At 42.4% G+C, this 20,798-nt stretch overlaps 1 protein-coding gene across 3 annotated transcripts in view; it reads right to left on the reverse strand.

Moving 5' to 3' along the window:
* Window positions 1-20,798, reverse strand: part of ADCY3 (adenylate cyclase 3) — a 519,000-nt gene that overhangs the window by 87,806 nt on the left and 410,396 nt on the right. For all 3 annotated transcript variants that reach the window (XM_078649931.1, XM_078649932.1, XM_078649930.1), the window contains 5 exons: window positions 16,614-16,741; window positions 11,943-12,101; window positions 8,314-8,479; window positions 4,487-4,606; window positions 2,124-2,266 (listed from right to left, as the gene is read on the reverse strand). In XM_078649931.1, the coding sequence (XP_078506057.1) occupies window positions 2,124-2,266; window positions 4,487-4,606; window positions 8,314-8,479; window positions 11,943-12,101; window positions 16,614-16,741 (716 nt within the window). The remainder of the gene's footprint in view (window positions 1-2,123; window positions 2,267-4,486; window positions 4,607-8,313; window positions 8,480-11,942; window positions 12,102-16,613; window positions 16,742-20,798) is intronic.

Genomic DNA, 20,798 nt, shown 5'->3' on the forward strand with positions numbered 1-20,798 from the left:
GCGAGTATTACATTACATGCATGCCTACGGCAATGATGGCTACTAAAATATATATGCCTAAGAGCATGACGTTATGTCCACACACAGTTAAAGCCAATTAAATGGGCAAGCAGATTGCTCCTTTGAGGTATCAAAAGGCACGACTAAAGGAAAGACCCAGTGTGCATTGCGGACTCGTTTTTTGTGGTAAACGAGGCACTGCCCCATGATATGTCTGGGTGCAAAGAAAAACACTTCTTGAAACAAATGTAATGCATCCAGTTGTTTGCTATGCAGTTTTTCGTGCTCACTTATTAGGCCCTCGTAAAAGCATGGCTCGCTGACCCAGGTTCCCGATGGGGATGCTTGTGTAACGGTAAACTGTAAACATTTCCTTGTAATGTGGCTACAGAGTGTTTTAACACCCCATTCCTCTGTCAGCACCCTCTATGAGAATGGCTCACCAGGAAGCTGTAACTAAATCGCTCATCTGTGAAGGGGTGAAAAAATATTGGAGTTCCGGTAACCAGCAGTGAGGGGTACGAGCACTTCAGTGATGCTGAGGTGGTGGGGGGGGGGCATGAGATTGGGGGGTGTAGGAGGCAACACGAGATGGGGGCGGCACATGATGGGGGACGTGTTACACACATGGTGGACCATTACTTGCAAGTTCCGTTACATGCTGGTGCATTATGTATGGAGTGAAAGGGGATGCATGAACTGGACTCCTTATCAGCAGAGGTCGGCGTTGTTCGCTACAGAACCGAGGCATAAGGTCAGCAACGTGAGACATTGTTTCGCCCAGGAAACATTAGTTTGTAGCAGGGAGCACTATCAATTTCCACTATAATGTGGTAGGAGTGTTTTACCTGCAGCCCGGTAACTCCTCCTGCATCCATCCCGCAGCTCCCGGCTCCATATCTCCGTCCGGCTCAGCGAGTACCAGAACGAACAAAGTAACAAAGGAAAGCGTCTGACAGACGCTGAGAGCACTGCCCCTCTCCACACCGCTGTACCCTCACAGCCCCTCTTTCACGAGCCCCGAGAAGTAAAGCAAACAGGCTTCACCGCTAGCACCGCAGTGATCCTCCACCTATGCTCCCTACAAACAGCATTTTGCGCTCCCAACAGATAGCTTGCTGCTAAGCTTAAAACATAACTTTTTAAGTGCTATCCAAGGGCCATGGAGTAGGGTCGACCCGCTGATTTCACCGCCTACCTGCGCGTCTGCTGGTGCAGCGGAGCCGCTGGAGCCGAGAAGACGCTGCCTGCTTCTGACTCTTCAGCCACTGTGAAGCCACTTCGCTGTCTGCCTGCCTGCTCGTCTGGCCCCATAACTCACTTCTCAGCTGAGGGTCGCAGAGCTGTGGGAATCGTGAGGCTGCGGGAGCTTCTTCCCGAGGTCTCCTTTGGTCCCGCTGTTTGTCTGCCGATTTTGTGAAGCCGCATCATTACCTGCTGCTTACTGGGGTGGTGTGACTGTGGGAGCAGCGTAGCTGTGGAGACGTGTGGCATAAAAACGGCACAAACGGGGACAGAGGCAGAGGCTCGAGGCTCACCTTCACTGCGGGGAAAGAAAAATGGCGGCCGCAGGCTTCTGAATTTTTCAGAATCGGGGGCGTGGTTTTGCTGTTTTGAGTGACGCATGACGTCACTGTCTAAAGAACAGCAAAACTTACGCCCCCGAATCCGAAAAAGACGGGGCTAAATTGGAGTGATGCATCTCTCCTCCAATGGCTGGCCTCCGTTTAGGAAGCCAGCCAATGGAGGAGAGACGGGGCAGGGAGGCGGGTTAACCAACACACTAAGAGACATTAAATCTCTGACCCCAGACTGCGCAAGCGCAGCCTTTAGGTCCTTGACCTAAAAAGGGGCGGGTTGATTGCCGTCTACAGGCTTTAGCACACTATAGGAAAAAACTAGGAAAGAAATGTAAACAGTCGTGGGTAGAAAAAAAATCGGTTTTCAAAGTACAAATTACACAGAAACCGAGAGGTAAACAGTCACGGGTAGAGGAAAAAAGCAATTTTAAAGTTTCAAGAATACACAGCACAAAGTTTGTGTTCATACAACCTTCTTTGTCTTTTGCTCACTAGACTGTTCAGAGCACCGAGAAAGTGGGGCTACAAAATGGAGGTACTTACGCCTGGACGGTTTCTCGCTCCAGTAAGGCCTCGTTTAGTAGGTTGTTCAGCTCCTGCTCGTTCTGCTTGGCATCGATGACTCTTTCTGCGAGGTCACGCAGACGCAGGCGTCGTCGCGGGTTGGGAAAGGAGGGATTCACTACCTAACGAAGGGCAATTGAAGAGTTAGAAGCATGTGAACATGGGGACATTTCTGCTGTTTGAACTCTCTTTGCTGCAGGTTTTTGGTTGTAAGGGAAAAGGCCAGTCTTTTTGTACACTTTGCATTACAGTGCTTTGCACCTTACTCAGTGAGGGAAAATAAAATGAAAGCCATGAGACCAAGACATTTCACATTTAAAATTTAATTTTAGGTCTTCGTTTCAGATTCTCATCAGCAATGCTTCTGTCAAGTAAGTATGGATGTAATAATGACGCTGTTTGTCATGTGGTCAGTGCTGAAGTTAGGGATGGGATTTGTGCCATCATATATGATGTCATCTTTGGTAACAAACAAATGTGGGTCAATAATACGGAAAACCATCCAGTCATTGACATTCTATTTATTTCTTGCTACTAATTAGGCTAGCCACTATATAAAACACACAAATCTCCTCCAAGTAATGATGTAAATATGACTAAGTGCTTTATATAAATTCTATCACATTACACTGCCACCATGTTATAAAAATGTGCAGATATACTGTATTTCTATAATACATTACACACACGACTATGTATTTAGAGTGGGTATATACGAGTGGAGCGCACAAATGATGACAGGATGGTAATTTCACCAAATGAATATCTTTTTCACACATTACTTGGACTGTTATGATACCTCTTGCATTTTAATGTCATTTATGATGTCATATGTGATGTGTGATTAAAAGTAGGGCACGATATGCAATGGGACATAATATACCATGACATGACACATCACAAGAAAATGTGGCACATTGTCAGCAATGCACTGCGAGTTACACAAAAGATAATTTTCACTTTATTTCCTTACAATGACTTTGATTTATACATTTTATATACTTCACATTTTAAGTTGTTCCATCCTTTGTGGCATTATCTCACATTTCATTAATGATTGTTTTAAACAATATATTCTGACATCCACGCAGCAGATGTGTCTCTAATATAACATTAACTACAGATTTGCTGCTAAATGCCATTCTCAAATGCATATACACTAGAATATCAGAGCCTAAAGACAGTATTTTCTAGTTGTGTAGAAAAGACCAATCAAGACCGCTCAAACATGCACAACAGGCTCTAAGTGCAGTAAAGTAAGTGTTACTTTTTACATGAATTTGGAATTGAAGCGTGGGGGGGTGCCCCATTCCCCATCAATGATGTTCCCCATCAATGATGTTTAAACAAATGGAATCCACAGAAGGTGTGAGGGTGATCCCTACAATGGTGGGGAGCACACAGTGTTTTTTAAAATACCCCTCACACACCAAAAAGAACCCTTGGTGTCATGCTTCATCATTGGGTTCTTCGCACCCCTCTACGGGATGCGGCGTGCTACTAATCTACGATTACGCAGGAGCACTTCTTATTGGCTATGTGTGGTGCATGTGGGGTGATATCAGTGTTAGTGGTGGGGTTTTAAGTGGATAGGTGAGGTTTAAAAAGCACCTGGCACGTGGGAAAGGACAAAAGACTTTAATGCTTCCCCATGCTGGTACTGTTAAAAGGGGTGATAGGCGAGGTAATTTGTAAATTAATATACGTTACCTCTAGTGTGTGTCAACATGTTTCGGAGCAGAGCTCCTTCTTCAGGACGGGGTACACAAATCCCCACCTTACTCACATTAGTTAAAAAAACTGTTAATCTACAGAAAAGTGAAAGTACGAAAGTCAGAGGCTTGTTTGTGCCTAAGTATCGTTGTTTGTAGATTTCTGCAATTGAGAACTTGCTGCCAAAGTTAGGTTTGCATCATGAGCCTCCGAACGTTGGGGATCTGTAGTGCTTATTAGCACCTGTTACGAGGGATTTCCTCCGTCCGACTTCCCACAACGCGGCCCCATCAATGATGTTCATTGTTTAGAGTTCAAAGTATAGAAATGCCAATTCAGCAAAGTAATGGACCATTCTTTTTCTCTTTTAACATTTTCCATTATCCCTATTAATTTTTCTGCATCAACAAATGTAACTTTGTTGGCATAAGTCACTGTCATTCCTATTTCTTAAGATTTGTTGGGGTGAGGAATCAGGTCACACTGTCTTCTGGAAAGGGCGAGGCTAAGTTTACCTAGTTTAGTGCAATCCAGTATAAGGTTGGTGCTATTAGATTAGTGTTGAGGGCTGAATGTCAACATCAGTAGGGACGGCTATACTACAGTACATCTTTAGCACTCCCACTCACCCTTGTGTCCAGCTCTTCACCTTCATCCGGGGTTGTGCAGGTGGTGTTGATGCTCCCATTACACTCCTTTGTGTTGATCAACAATGGAGAATTCCCATGTGATGAAGTCAGGGACAACTTCTAAAATAAACAAAAAAGGCTGTCTAGCATTATTCCAGATACATGTACTAACCTGACTACTGATCATATCCTGGTTTCTCTAACCTAGTATAAAATCAACCCCAGAGTATACATTTTATCATCTGCTACAATAACAAGCATTCGCAAAGCCAAAAGTTCAGGATTTAACGCGTAAACATAGGCATTCATAAATTCAGTTTAGGTGTGTTGTTTTTCACATTAAGGCTTGCACTATTGGCTTTGCCAATCCTGGGGAAAAAGTAACCAGAAAAGATTGTATAGAACAAATATACGAGTTACATAATTGGAATTGGATGTGACAAACAGCCTTGTGATTGGATGAACTTTTCAGATGTGAAATATTCCCTCTTGCATTCCAATGAAAGCATTTCCTTGAAGGTGGAATGATACACAAATACGTCTACAGCATGAGGTGAGAGAGTCCTCTGTATAGAGCAAAACCCACTCTGTATATTTCATTTAACTGGTAACAATATGCTATGCCATGCCAACAGCTGCTGTTTGCAAGGCAATCCTTTGCTCCAGGCATCTTATCTTGGCTATATCAAATACTAAATCTGCTTCTAGTACATGCACCCTTCATCCACCATTCAGCATCATATCAGGCTACTCTGCAAAGTAAAATGATTTCAGCTATCAATATAGGGCAGATCCTACAACTCCTAAAGAAACCTACACTTTACTCTCAAGGCCTGGCCAACTACTGGCCGATTGCTCACCCACCATTCATTGGCATGGTCATTGAAAAAGCAGTCTATGTTCAACTCCAAGGTCAAAGTAATGCTAATTATCTCCTGCACCACTGCCAGTCTGGCTTCAGAGCAGGCTGCATCACAGAGGCTGCTATTTTCCACATGGTACACAATGCCCTCCTAACCACAGATGAAGATGACCCCTGCACCATGATGTTGCTGGACCTCTCAGCTGCTTTTAACACAGCCAGCCATCCCACCTGGATGCACACCCTGGGATCTCATATGGGATTCACCAGCAATGTGTTTCACTGGTTCTTCTTCTGCCATCTCAATCAACAACAGTTTGTTCATATGGGATCGTCCAGGTCCCAAAATGTCCCACAGGAGTCCATACTGTCCTTTGCCATTGACATCCTCTACATGGAGCCGGTTGGTGCTCTACTCACAGAGAACAGCATCAAGATTTACTGATATATGTTAGAGATACACATCTTGGCTTGAAAGTCTCCTCTGCTTTGGATGTGCAGCACTTCAGACGGCCTCCACATCATCCAGACCTGGATTTCCAGAGCCTAACTTAAGCCATATCTCCCCCCCACCACCCTCCAATACAAAGTTCTGTTATTTGCCTAGAATAACAAGCAAGAAACAATACAACCCTGCCTCAGGGACATGAACCTTGGTGGCTTTGAAATCCAACTTTCACGAAATGCCAAGTCACTTGGATGCACCCAGGACACCAACCTCACCCTCAAGGAACTCATAGCCAAAAAATAAAATACAAGAGAATCTGGTACAAGTTCTCTCTTCTAAAGAAAGTGAAACAATTTCTTCCAAGAAGTGACTTGAGGACTGCTGTTCAAGCCGTCGTATTCCCGAGACTAGATGGGGGTAACGCTCTGCTCCGGGGCCTCCCAGACTCCACAGTGGTACAATTAGAGGGCATCCTACATGCTATAGCACATCTCATACACGGCCTGAAGACATGTGATCACATTGCCACCATTCTGATGAAGGTCCATTGGCACCCCTTGCTGCCCTGCACCACCTTCAAAACCAGTGGTATCATTTACAAGGACATCACAACCAGTACACCCCACTTGTCCTGCAGACAAACTCACCATCTTAGGTAGTTTTTGACACGCCTGCAGCAAGAAACTATCATACACAGAAATAGTAAATGGAATGCAGACCAAATCAGACATTTAGCCACAGTTATAGATCTGGGTTAATTCGATCATGTTTTTGCTAACCACGCCTCCCCAGTTGGACCCAGCTATATGCATATCAATCTTGACCCTGCTCCCCATGGGAACAGTCCAGCCCAAAGTGCCAGGCCAGGTCCTCCCTGGACTGGAATACAAGCATCCAGGGATCAGTGTCAGGGTTTCGCCTCTCATTAGCCAGGTTAGATTGAAACCAGTGGTATAGTGAGCACAGGACCCACGTCTGGGAATACCCTTCCCACTTACAGCGACACAGCAAAAAAAATACACAAATGTTTGATAAAATGCAGAAGAAAATCAAACATTCACCCCCAGTCACATATCTGGGTTAAATCCCTCGTTTTTTTGCTCATCACGCCACCCCAGTTTACAGCCAGCCATGTGCAAATCAGTCTTGACCCTTCTACCCATGGGAACAGTCCAGCCCGAACTGCAAGGTCCTCCCAGGACCAAACAAGTCCTGGGACCGGTTTAGGGGTGCCACCCCATATCAGCCAGGCTAGCTTGAATCCAGTGCTATAGTGAGCACAAGACAAACATCTGGGCATACCCTTCCCACTTAGGGTGACAAATCAAAAAACACACAAATGATGAATGGAATACAAAACAAACCAGTCCCAGGATTCTGGTTTCCATTCCAGGGAGGATCTGGACCTGCAGTTCGGGCTGGACTGTTCCCATGGGAGCAGGGTCAAGACTGATTTGCAGATGGCTGGGTCCAAGCTGGAATGGTGTGGTGAGCAGTACAAAACGATCGATTTAACCCAGATTTGTAACTGTATTTGAATGTTTGATTTGTTCAGCATTCCCTCCATCATCTGTTCTTTTTGCATTTGTCACCCTAAGTAGGAAGGGTATTCCCTGACATTGGCCCCGTGCTTGCTATGCCACCGGATTCAGGCTAGCCTGGCTGATGAGGGGTGATACCCCCAAAACTGGTCCCAGGATGCTTTTTTCCGGTCCCGGGAGAACCTGGTCTGGCAGTTCGGGGTGGGCTTTTCCCATGGGGAACAGGGTCAAGACTGATTTGCATATGGCTGGATCCAAGATGGAATGGCGTGGCGAGTAAATATAACCCACATCTGTGACTGGGGGTGAATGGTTGATTTGTTCAGCATTCTATCCATCATCTGTTCTTTTTACAGGAAGCAGTCATACAGCCAGCAGATTAAGAAGAGTAAAAAAATACATTTAAAAAAAAGGCAGCAGCTGCTCCAATTTAAGAAAAAATTGATGATGCAGCTCTTTAAAGAAAAGTACACCACAATGCATTAACAGCCCACAAACCAGCTACCTTATTTTGTGCCTCAGACGTCTCCTTAGTAACACACTAACAGCCCACAAATGACCCACTTTTGAGTATCTGATCTATGCTCTGCATGCTCTCACTGAGCCCCTATTATGTCCTATTCTGCTACCTAGCACAACCTTCCTGTCTTCTCGTGTAGCCCAGCCCACAGAACCTTTGGGTAAGTATTATATAAAACTGTGCTGCAACATTTGCAAGGGCATATTACCAGGGTTGCACATCTCATACTTTTCCATGTACAGAAATAGTAACACTTTTAGGTACTCATTAATATTTCATACTTGCCTAGGAATCTAGAAGTAGACATGAAAATCTTTATGAAATTCCACAAAAAACAAACATTTGTTCCAAACTTAGGAGTTGCTCTATGGGAGTGAATTTCTAACTTTTTTCAGCATGTTATGTGACTCGGTCCTTGATCTCACCGCACGTTGCTACAATGGGAAAGACACTTACCACGCCGTTAATTCCATTCTTATTCAGCGGCTGTTTTGGCACAAGGATAAGGTAGGTAGTGATGCTCTTCTCTTTCAGGTATTCACACCTGGACCCACCATCGCCGGGCTCCACTTCAAACTCCCCCTTCAGGCAGTTGAAGGTACTCTGAGAGATGTGGACTCGCCTGCAGGACACACAGAGGGACATTAACATCCATTGACCTAAGAAGCATTTCCACTCAAAAATATCTTTCTGATGCTAGTTTGCCACTGTTCACACACAACTATGTAGGAGAGACATAGCATGAACATACCAGAACAAAGCAGAACTCAGAGGTGAGAAAGAACACAAATCTTTATTTGAGGAGACAAAAAGAGACATCTGTCACTTAACCTTGAACGGGACTGCACTTGACTGGTTTTCTTCATTTCTATTCTGGGGTTTGCAGATCTGAGCTCATCCTTGTAGCAGTCACGGTTTGCTCACCTGGGGCCATATTGTTTATAGTGCCCGAGGGGTACATTGGGCATGTGCATACATTTCTTACACCACCGGACACTGAAGTATTACAGAAGAGGCCTGAGTAATTACCAGTGGCCGATATTAATTCAATCATTCCATCCATCACTTTTATGTATACTTTAGTGAGTCTCCCTAAGTGGGATGGGTATGCCCAGATGTTGGTCCCTTGGATACTGTGTCACTGGAACCAAGCTAATGAGCCCATAATTGGTGCAAACTGGTCATGTATTGCTTGAGTTACAGAAGAGGCCTGCGTAAGTACCAGTGGATGAGATTAATTCAAGCATTCAATCCATCACTTTTTTGCACCCTTTAGTGTGTCGCCTTAAGTGGGTTGGGTATGCCCAGGTGTGGGTCACGTGCACACTGTGTCAATGGAACCAAGATGTGCCCTGCTGATGCACCCATAACTATGGAGAAACTGGTCCTAGGTTGCTGGCGTTTTGGTTCATGGGGGACCTGGCTTGGCATTTCGGGCTGCACTGTTCTGGTTGGAGCAGGGTCAAGACTGATTTGCATCTAGCTGGGTCCACACTGAGGTGACATGGTGTGAAAAATAACAATGGATTGGGATGCGGCCCGAGTAACTATCAGTGGCTGAGATCAATTAAAGCATTCCATCCATCACTTTTTTGTATACTTTAGTGTGTCGCCCCAAGTGAAATGGGTAAGCCCAGACAAGGGTCCCGTACACACTTTGCCTCTGGAACCCAGCTGTACCCACCTGATGAGGCCATAACTAGGGTGAAACTGATCCTGGGTTGCTTGTGTTCCGGTTCAGGGAGGACTTGGCTTGGCAGTTCGGGCTGGACTGTTCTGATTGGAGCAGGGTCAAGACTGATTTGCATATAGCTGGGCCGAAACTGAGGTGACAGTGTGCAAAATAATAATGGATTGGGATGCAGCCTAGAGTAATTACCAGTGGCTGAGATTAATTCAAGCATTTCATCCATCACTTTTTTGTATGTTTTAATGTGCCGCCCTAAGTGGGATGAAGCGATACAAAAGGGGATGATGGACGGAGCGTTTGAGCAAATCAAACACTCACCCCCAGTCAACTGATCTGGGTTTAATCCATCACCATTCTTTACCTCACTCCGCCACCCCAGTTCAGACATGGCCATATGCAAATCAGTCTGACCCTGTGCCTCATGGGAACAGTACAGCCGGAAATGCCAAAGCCATGTCTTCCCTGGACCTGAAACAAGCATCCTGGGACCAGTTTCTGGCATTTCAGCCGTCATCAGCCAGACTAGCTTGAATCCAGCGGCAAAGTGAGCAAGGGACTCCCGTCTGAGCATACCCTGCCAACTTAGGGCGAACAAAACGATACAAAAGGGGATGATGGACGGAGCATCTGAGCCAATCAAACACTCACACCCAGTCAAAAGATCTGGGTTTAATCCATCACCATAAACATTTTACATGTTAACACTATCTGGGCAAAGATTTCACCTCTTTGGTACCAGTCTGACACCCAAATGCAGCAATCAGCAACAGAAATACCAGTGAACCTTTGCAAAGAGCTTTTTATTGCACAGCAACACATGTTGCCACATTTTTAGTAGCTTTGTATCCGTTTGAGTTAGAAACAACTAGTTTTAGGTTAAAATCTTCAGATTGTGCAGCAGATGATGGGTTATGTAGCAGCTGTGGCAAATCCATATTAAGGCAGAAAACACTGCAGCTGCAAAATTGCATAATCCCACTGGCCCTGCTGTTTGTGTATCGACATCATGTCTGACACATTATGTACGTGTGTTTATCTTTCTGATTTATTGTTACGACGGATCTTTCACTAATTGCGCTAGATGACCCCTAAAGTTAGTGAAAGGAAATCTGTCCATGTATTACATGCTAAGTAAATGGGGCCTGTGACTGTGCTGAATGTAGTGGGGCTTTACAGCATAAAAGATATGGATGACACTGGTTAGCACACACCCACACACACCTAGCTCAAGAATACACAGGTCCATTCCACCTATGTGGACTGAGGCACATCTTTTAAAGTGAAAGGTGGTGCCATTCATGTACACCCAGACCCTAAAGAAGGGCTGCATAAATTAGAACGTGATGACTAGTTAGGTGGGACAAGTGTCCTGAGCTGGTTGTCAGGGGAGCTCTTTCATCAGGTGGAATGAATGCTACTGGTATATAATTCCATTGATACACGAAGCAGTGCGCCAGTTTTACTCCAGCCCCCCAGGAAAAGTAGGACAGTCCTCAGCGGTGACGTGCCACAAATCCTAGCATGCTAGCATGTTAAACAAGCCATCCAAAGGCAAGGCCTAGCAACTTCTATCCACGAATACTCTTTGTTAGTGAGATGCAGGAAGAGCCAGGGGTCTTTCTAACATGGGATTCCTCCAGTGCTAGCTTGCCTCATCCTGCCCTCCCTAATGACCTCATTGGTAGATATGGCACCATGAGCCAAACAGGGATATTTAATAAGAGGTCACATATGTCTCGACACGCAGGGTTAAATCCCTCACAATCCAGTGTTCTGCATAAAGCAGGGGTCAACCCTCACAATCCAGTGTGCTGCATAAAGCAGGGATTAATCCCTCACAATCCAGTGTTCTGCATAAAGCAGGGATTAATCCCTCACAATCCAGTGTTCTGCATAAAGCAGGGGTCAATCCCTCACTATCCAGTGTTCTGCCTAAAGCACATTACTGCAGCAGTTCTGGCACAAAATGAAGAGGTCACATCAGACGTGCCAATTTTCACTCAGAATCATGACTTTGACTCATATAATTCTTTCAGGCACTGATTTACGCTGTAACCTCACAATAAAATTACATTTAAAAGATCACATCACTGTCACTTGCCAGAAAGCTGCCTGTCAGTCTCTGGCATCGAGGAATAATAGCACTATGTTTTATGTAGGGTTTGGACCCCCTCCTATACAATCCTACCAAAACACTGAAATATCATAAGAGGCCTGACAAAATGTACTGACGTTCTATACATGTGGCTCCTGGTTACTGTACATTACCTGCCCAGTCAGCGTCATCAAGTTCTAAACCATATGGCTATGTGTAGCACAACCGCATCGTCCATAGCAGATGCGAACATCTGCAGTGAGAACAGAGTGGGTGTCTATGTGCTCATTAAGTACTCACCCCGGGATGCCTCCGGCTTCCATCTTGTTTGCTAACGTCACGTCCGTCGACCACACATCGTACTGCCAGCGCTTCTGCCCGAGGACTCCCCCGATGACCGTTCCCGTGTGCACGCCCACGCGCATGTCCACGTCTGTCTTGGTCTTCTCTCGCACATAACTTTAGGAGAAAACAGACTTATTAGCACAGGGGTACTGAAAATACAACCAGTTACACCTGCCCCACCCCTCTATTCCATAGCTACTTCTGAGGTTATCACAAGAGCTCACCAGCTTAACATGTATGATACATCATCATCAGGGGCATAGCTTCCATTGATGCAGCAGGTGCAGTGGCACAGGGGCCCTGAGGGGCCCACTGAAAACCTGATTTGTATTGTATTTTATAATTCCAACAACAGCTAGGGGCTCCTCACACTAGAGCCCATTTTTTATTTTTTTATTTATTTAATGCGATTTTATATAGCCCGAACATTACCCGAAGGTGTCAGAGCGCTTTACAAAAGAACCAGTTGCGTTACATAAGGACTTTGGATTACTTGAGTTACATAAGAGATTCAAACAGAAAAAAATTTGCAAATGTACAAGGTGTAAAGTCACTCAAGGAAGAGATAAAAACAGAAAAATGACACAGCCCATGACACGACTACTCTAATAAGCAAGAAAGCAGCACTTTAGTTGCACAAAAAAACCACTGAGGTGGCATGGTGTGCAAAATAACGATTGGCCTGGGATGTGGCCCCAGTGATTGAGATTAATTCAATTATTCCATCCACGACTTTTTGTATACTGCAGTATGTCGCCCTACATGGAACGGGCATGCCCAGGCGTGGGTCCCGTGCACACTGTGTCACTGGAACCAAGCTATACCCAGCTGATGAGCCCATAACAAGAGCAAAATTGGTCCTAGGTTGCTTGTGTACCGATTCAGGGAGGACCTGGCCTGGCAGTTCAGGCTGGACTGTTCTGAATGGCGCAGGATCAAGACTGATTTCCATATACCTGCATCCAAACTGAGGTGTCATGGTGTGAAAAATAACAATGGCTTGGGATGCATCACCCTAGTGATTATCAGTGGCTGAGGAGATTAATTCAATCATTCCATCCATCACTTTTTGTACACAGTAATAAAAAAAAAATCAAGGCACTAAAAAAGGGAACATTTATCTCGATTCACAGTTGCTTTACATATAAAACAGACAAGGGTTAGTTAGTTGAGCTGAAGTTGTCAACTATTATTTGACCAGTAGGTGGTGCACTTTCACCACACTTGACCACATATAGTAGCCGGACATGAGAGGAGGTATCAAACAAAGGGTTTGTGTCCTATTGGTCCATAAGTCATGGACTCTGTATATGCAGCATGATAATGATGACATATTGAGGAAATTGTCCCTGGTGCAGACTTGTCACTTTAATGACCAGTGTATGCATCAGATCTACATTTATATAAATATGTAATGTGTTTGTAATGTTTTTATTGCAGTATTGTAGAAGACAGGAACCTCTGTCTCACCTCCCAAAGAGTTTCTAGCAAGAATTATTACAGTGCAAATCTACCCCCCCTGGGTTTTTAAGTGGGTGTAATCGGCACCTGAATCAATGCCTACATAGGAAATCTGAGATTTCATATAACAAAATACGTATCTGCAGGCTTAACATAGTACAATAACAACCCACCCTTACAGGCTTTTTAGCTTCAACATATGTGTTTCATAGTAAATAAGTTAGCAGCGGAGGAGCATCACCCACTGGCTCAAGCTAGGAGCTGAAAAATTAAACTATATTTTATTATTGTTTTATTTTGTTAGCTGCTGACTGAGGCAGTTTGGGCAGGGAGGGGTGGGGCCGGGGCACGAGAAAGAGCGGAGGAATGAAGTGCTAGTTGCACTTCTAAGTGCGCATGTCTCTTTGGCTGATCGCCTCAGACCGGCCAAACAGACATGCGCACTTAGATTTCTCCACCTGGCTGTTGCAGCTAGTTGGGGTAACAGCACAGACTCCCTGTGCCTCAGGGGAGCGTTACACTAGCCCGCTCAGGCCAATTTTGGCGATGCTCTCACTGAATGAGAGCAGCGTCTGGGTTGGATGGAGAGTGTGTCCCAGAAACTGCTAGGAGAAGCAGAAGAATGGAACAGCACAAAAGAGCAAGGCAGCCCAGAATCAGGTACGTTATGATTTTTATTGTATTATTTCACCCTATCACCCGCTGTTGCTACCCTGCCACCCCACCATGACCTACTGGTAGCAGCTGCGACGGTATATTAGGCTTATTGCCTTTGCTGTAACATTTATAAAAACAGGTAAGTACATTTCCCAGTGCATCAATCAGGCATGTAGCCATATCACTGGCTTATCATCATAACCAAATCTGACCTACTGTATTGAGCATATGCTTTCCCACAATGGACCATCAGGTACACAAAACAAAACACAAATGTGTACAGAATTACAACTGTCAAAACCATATAAAATCTCTTCTAGGAGGGCCTAAAAGGATTTTCACATTGCAAATCTCCTGTCCCCACAGTTTGTTCGTGAAAGGGAAACAACACTCTTGCCTACAATGAATATCTCAGAGATTCTATTTAACAAAATACCTGCCTGTTGGCTTCGATCATAGATTAACAACAAAAAACCCTATTAAAAGCATATTGCTTTTAACACATGGTTTCACAACAAATAAGGGCTACTGGCTTTCTCATAACTTTTCAAAGTAAACAGATCGAACATTTGAAATCTGGCATAACTTTTCCCATAGACTCAATAAAGCCTGTAGTATTTACCATTGGCTTGACACTATAACAAACACAACCCTTCTGAAGAGCGTATATGCTAGCAACTATCACACATCCAAGTATAAAATTACAAATATATATAAAAATACGGTTAGCATAACAATATACATCCTCTCTCAAAAGAGCCTAAGAAGGATTAATTATCACAATGAAAATCTTCCACACCCAGGGTTTGTCACAGGGGATGGCGAACACCAAAACCCTTGCCTTCTCTGGTAATCTGTGAAATTTAATGTAACATAATAAGTATTCACAGCCTGTAACCTAGTGTGAAAACAATCCACCATTAGAGGCACATTGGCTTTAACAAATGCCTTACCCAGTAAATAAGCTAAGCATACTGCCTATGAATAAGGCTCCCAGTTTCCCATTTTTACTGATTTTTATAGATAAATACAGTCAGAGTACATACAGTACAGCCCTGCACAACTCAGGGCCCCAACAACCTGAATAGCTGCATCTCCTTTCACCAACCATCCAGACTCCACCGCTCCACAGGATTCCGACTCACACACATCCCACACATACGCAGAACAGATGAGGAGAAAGGGAATTCTCTAATATTGCTCCTAAAGTGTGGAACGGCCTCACACTCCATATCAGAGTCTCCTCCTCTCTTCTTGAATTCCGCAAGAAATGGAAGACCTGATTTTTCAATTAACCAACCTACCATAGACAGGGCTATGAAAACACACCTGCTCAGCACCAGGATAACCTCATGGGCGATAGTGTACTTTACAAATGTACATATCATCTGAACCCTCTAGAGCTTTAGACACCCTCCATCTCCATCTTTACCCATACAGAACGACATCCTGTTAATTAATGCCACTCGTCTCATGGAATGCCTTCTATTCTACTTAGGTACTGCAAGCTGATTAGAGGCAATAAAATATCATTGTTCTACTGATATAAGACTTAAATGAAATCTGACAGCTTTTGGAGCAGGACTCAAGGGGAATTTGAAGTCTCAGCCAAGGCCTAACCAACATGGTGGAACAAGCCTGCCAGGATTGTTTTAATGAAAATACAATCAACACTGCTGTTTGTCATGTTAATGAATTCAGAAAAACATGCAGTAACACACTTAGAGTAAAACCAGCAAACAGCAGAGACCGCTCTCGCTGGGTCACAGAGGTGAGGCATTGTCTTCTGTCTGGTGGCAATATCTTGCCATCATGTTTTAAGCTACAATTTCAAGGCATGGGTGAGATCCATAACTGGTGAAAACTTTGGCAGAATGTCACAGCACCCCACTACAGTGGCTGAAGTTTGCAAATTGCAATTGCAAAATTAAACCAATCACGGTTCTTCAGGTTCTGACTATGAAGCTCACATCCCTTTTCTTTCCAGTAATTTTAATTGTACATTTATAATAGGAAAGACAAACTTGAAATACCAGAACGCAAAGAAGCAGAAGCTAAAAATCTAAAAAATGCACTTACCACAGTTTTTATCTGAATATCACTTCTCACCTCTTGTGGTTGGTCTTATCAATAGCTTAAGACACTACAGCCCTACCACACTCTAATTTCACAAAACAAAATGGTCTGCTGATTATGTGCATCTAAACCGATTACAGGTATCCTGTATTTTAGATGCTGAGATGTTGTTATCAGATGTATAGAATCTGGCCGGTATCCCATCATCCAAATTTACTTACAATGAGTTTTTTCACCAGAATCAGGGATAATCAGTCAGATTGGATCCTGGTAATACTCTGTCGGCATTGGTAATAAGGGACACTCATAACCGGGCCCTAAGTGTTTACGCGTTGTCAGTGAGTTTTACGTGTGGATTGTCATCAAAAGCTTGCATAAGCTAAATGGGCATGTAAGCACCACAAGGAAGAGAAAGTCTGGGTTTGCACTCACGAGATGGCGTCCACCATGGCCAAGCCCATCAGGATGGAGCACACCGCATGATCTTCCCGGTAATCAGGGAGCCCACAGATGCAGTAGTAACAGTCGCCCAAAATCTTGATACGGAGCTGATGATATTTCTGCAAGTAAAGAAAAGTATATGGTGGGTTACATCAACAGTGTAGATTTTGCATCAGGAGTCCAACAAGTAGGGAACTGAATAGTATTTGTAACTGTTCATGTTGTTGTTCAAAAGTAGTATGATCCTTTTCTGTAATTTGCTACAAAAAAGGGATTAATAATGAGAAATTAACAGTCTGATACAGCTATCTCTTGTGCTGCATCTTGGAGATAAATTGATAAATTCAGAGCAGTGAGGGATACACCTGGCTTACTTTTTCTGACCCTCTACAGTGTCACTGCCAACTCTGGTCTTAAGGTCATGGAAACAATAGCTGAAAGTTAAAGGAAATTCGGCTCTAAGAGCCCTGTTTACATTCTGCAGTTTCCTTTCCTTATCCTTCAATCATCAGCAAACTGGTGGTTGGTGGGGTTATAATATCAGGACAGAGGTGTACATTTTGTGAGGTAACTGGGGGTCACAAGATATGTGATCTTACTTCCTTTATCCCTGGAAGATTTATGAATAACATCCATGACAATTTTTCATTGGTCACCGACTGTAGTCGATACATAAAATTAATTTTTACTTTGACGCTCTAACCCTAAATAACATTTTGTTAGCTGCATATAATATCCAATCTCACTTCAGGTACTGTGAGTTGGTTTTGCCAACGGTAATGCAGAGGAATACATTCCTTTTATTTACAGTAAGTAAATAGAGCTCCTGCATAAACTTACCATTCGCCTCCGATTCTTATAGAAAGCGGATGCTTCAAAAACGGGGTTACGTTACAAACTTTCATGCCTTCATTTCAAGAATTTGCCGTTTCTGCTCCATCTCACAAGCATGAGTAAGATACACTTTGTGATGAGCCTTGCTCATGGAAAGATAAATCTACCATAACTCCTACGTTCCTGTAATAACAAGCATTTGCAATGCAATAGGTCTCGCATTTACGCAAGTTTCAGCTTTTGGCATTGTAAATTACATTGCCTTTTATTTATGTGTTTATTTTAAAAACATAAATAAAAGGCATTGAGGCACATGCATCAAGCTAATTAACGGTCGTAAATGGTCTGATTCGCAGAGTCGTCCCCTTTGCGACCGGTAATTAGCCTTTTGGGGTGCATCAATCCCAAAGCCATTTGCAAAATAGGTAATCGCAAAATTTGCGTTTACCTATTTTGCGAACGCAGTTAGGGAATCACAATACAGTAAGTATTATTTTTAGGATTTAATTTATCTGGAAGTTGCATGTTATTCTGTTGAACAAACTTAATTGAACTGTGTTATGTTGTATATTGCATTCCTTTGTCGTCTTTGACAGAATGTTTTGAATGAGTCGGTAATGCTGTCAAACAGAGGACCAATGGTATTTTAGAAAGTCTCTTACTTCTCAGTAGCAGCGGCACTCAATGAGTGCAACGGCAGAGTTAATTTTTTCAAGTTTTATCTTACTAATCTCTTAAGACATTTCAGAGAAAGTACTGAAACAAATAAGTTGATCCAATTGTTCAAGCCAGATTTACAACCTAGAGATACCTAAGAAAATAATATTTTGGCCAGAACTGCTATTGTCTTGAATCAAATGTTGTAGAAAGATCTAATATCTATGTTTGTTTTGTTGATTAAACACATATAATAAATGCTATTTTTTATGGTTAAAGTTCTCATGAAGGAGTATGGATCCTAATTTGTTAACAATTATCAGAAATCTGTATTTGGATACTTGGGTGTGTCTAAAAGTAAGTAACTCAAGAACAACATTAGGAAAAGGAAGCCTGAATTGTGCCATTGATATTATTTGGCCCATTTATGGAAACTTTGAGATACTGCTGTTGCTTTGCTCATCGCGGCTGGGTCCATTACTGATTAGCTTGCTGATGCACACAGACAAGCACACAGCTAATCAAGTATGGTTTAATTTGCAGAAGCTGTTACCGGTTCTGCAACTCTATAATTAATTAACCATTTTGAATACGGATATAAAAAATTTAAGGTTTTAGAAGGAGACAATCACAGTTCAGCTAAACCTAAATGAGCAGTGGCTGGAGCAGGTAGGAGTTACAACTATTTGGGAATTTTTTTTTAATTGGTTTAGTCTGGATGGTACATGATAAGGGCACTAAAGCTAAGGCCAATAGTGGCTGTCAACAATTATGCTAAAATTACTAGAATGGTCAATCTTATTTCTTTATTAAGTGACAAATAAGAACCCTTACCATTGGTTTAGTATCTTTACTACATTTCCTTTGTTATGAGCATATAAAGGCAGAATCATTCTGATTTTTATTATGGCCCCATCATCTAACCAGACAATTAATTAAAGAGGTTTTGATAACGACGGAAATCTACTCCTCAGGTCGGGCTTCCATCAGACTTTGGGACATCAAGTCTATGCAGTATGACTAACAAAAAAGTTAATCTTTACTGGATCTGCCTTAGAAGAGCCCAGCCTCATGTTACGAAGACAACGTTTCATGACACTGAACTGAACTGACGTTTCATGAAACTGGTACATAGGTATCTGTGGTTGAGTATTTTGATATTTTGGAATGATTATTTAATTTATAAATATCATGTGTGTGATCAAATTGGCTTAGTGAATGACAAAAGACTTGTGTTTGCTTGGCATTTGAGGAGACACTGAATGAATCGCACAGCATTCTCAATCATCAATCATCTTAGCCTGATAATAATATGTGCTTACATTTCACTATCCTTATGTGAGCGCTTGGTTTGTAAGATTTAGATCAATTCAATTGAATGCTTTATTCGTTTAAGGGGGATGGACAAAATAGAACAGCGGAATAAGCAGTGTGGAGTATGTGGTCTGCATTCATAGCATATAGACACCATACTTGTAAGTTAAGGCAACCTGGCTCATTTAAAACTGTACTAGAAAAGATTAACATAAGAACAATTGCACCTTCACTTAAAAACTGTTTTATAATGCAATTTTGTACAAATGTAGTACTGTCTTTAAAATATGAAGTGATATTGAATGATAATTTTTTTCTGCAAATGGTTTCACTTTACATTTAAACCTCGATAGAAATGTTTATTTTATAGTGGAATCTCAATTACAATTAATACATTTATTTTGTAAAAGTAGGTTGAATTATTACAGTCTCAGTATGGACTGCTAAGGCACTGCACTTCAAATTCTATTCTAAAACCTCACTCTTTACGACCATCATCCATCAGTCCCCTTTAACTAACTATTAGTGCCTAAAACAATATCCATTTCATGATTACTAGTCTACCTGTTAGTTACCGATGTTCTACTGAAAGTATCAAATGATTTACTATCCTGAAGTAAAAGTAGCATCCTGCGTCCTCTTCATCCTGGATATTCAAATTTTTCACAAGGAATGCAATTACATCGGTTAGATATATTAGTTTATCCTTTTATGAGTTATTTTCTTCTAAGTACTACCTTATAATGCCTCTTATCATTTGTTTTGTTTTTACTTTATCTGGTTTTTAACTCAATTTGCGGTTCTGACTTGCTTAGCCTTTTAGACAACAGATACCACTTAAGCTATTCTCAACTCTTCTTTGGCAAAGGAGTCCACTCCTGAAGCTCTTTAACTTTTTGTTTGAGTGTTTGTAATATCATGCAGGTCTTTCTCTCAACCCTCATTAATTATAGACCTTTGTGTGTTCCTTTACCCTACATGACAATTATCCTACAGACTGTAATGTCTTGAACATATTTTCTCTAACCCTTTAATTCATACTTAAGAGTGATGGTCTGGAGAAACACAATCAGAATTTAAAAAGTAACACAGTGGTTGTGGTTTATCTTATAAGACTGTATTCCTCTCGAAGGAGCCCTTTACAGCAAACTTAGAATAGCAAAAGATTGAAAAGTATATGGTTCTAAACCCATGCTTTTAGGTACCCATGCAGATGCTTGGTTGGTGTATGTGAAATAAAAAACTAAAATTGAGAAATTATTTTGAAGGATTTTAAATCATTAAAAACCAATTTTAAGGAAAGACAATTTAAGTAAATACAAAAACCAAAAATTAAAGTAAAGGTAACATTTGAAAAGAAATAACATTTTA

Source organism: Lissotriton helveticus, chromosome 6, assembly GCF_964261635.1.
Source record: "Lissotriton helveticus chromosome 6, aLisHel1.1, whole genome shotgun sequence".
NCBI lineage: Eukaryota > Metazoa > Chordata > Amphibia > Caudata > Salamandridae > Lissotriton > Lissotriton helveticus.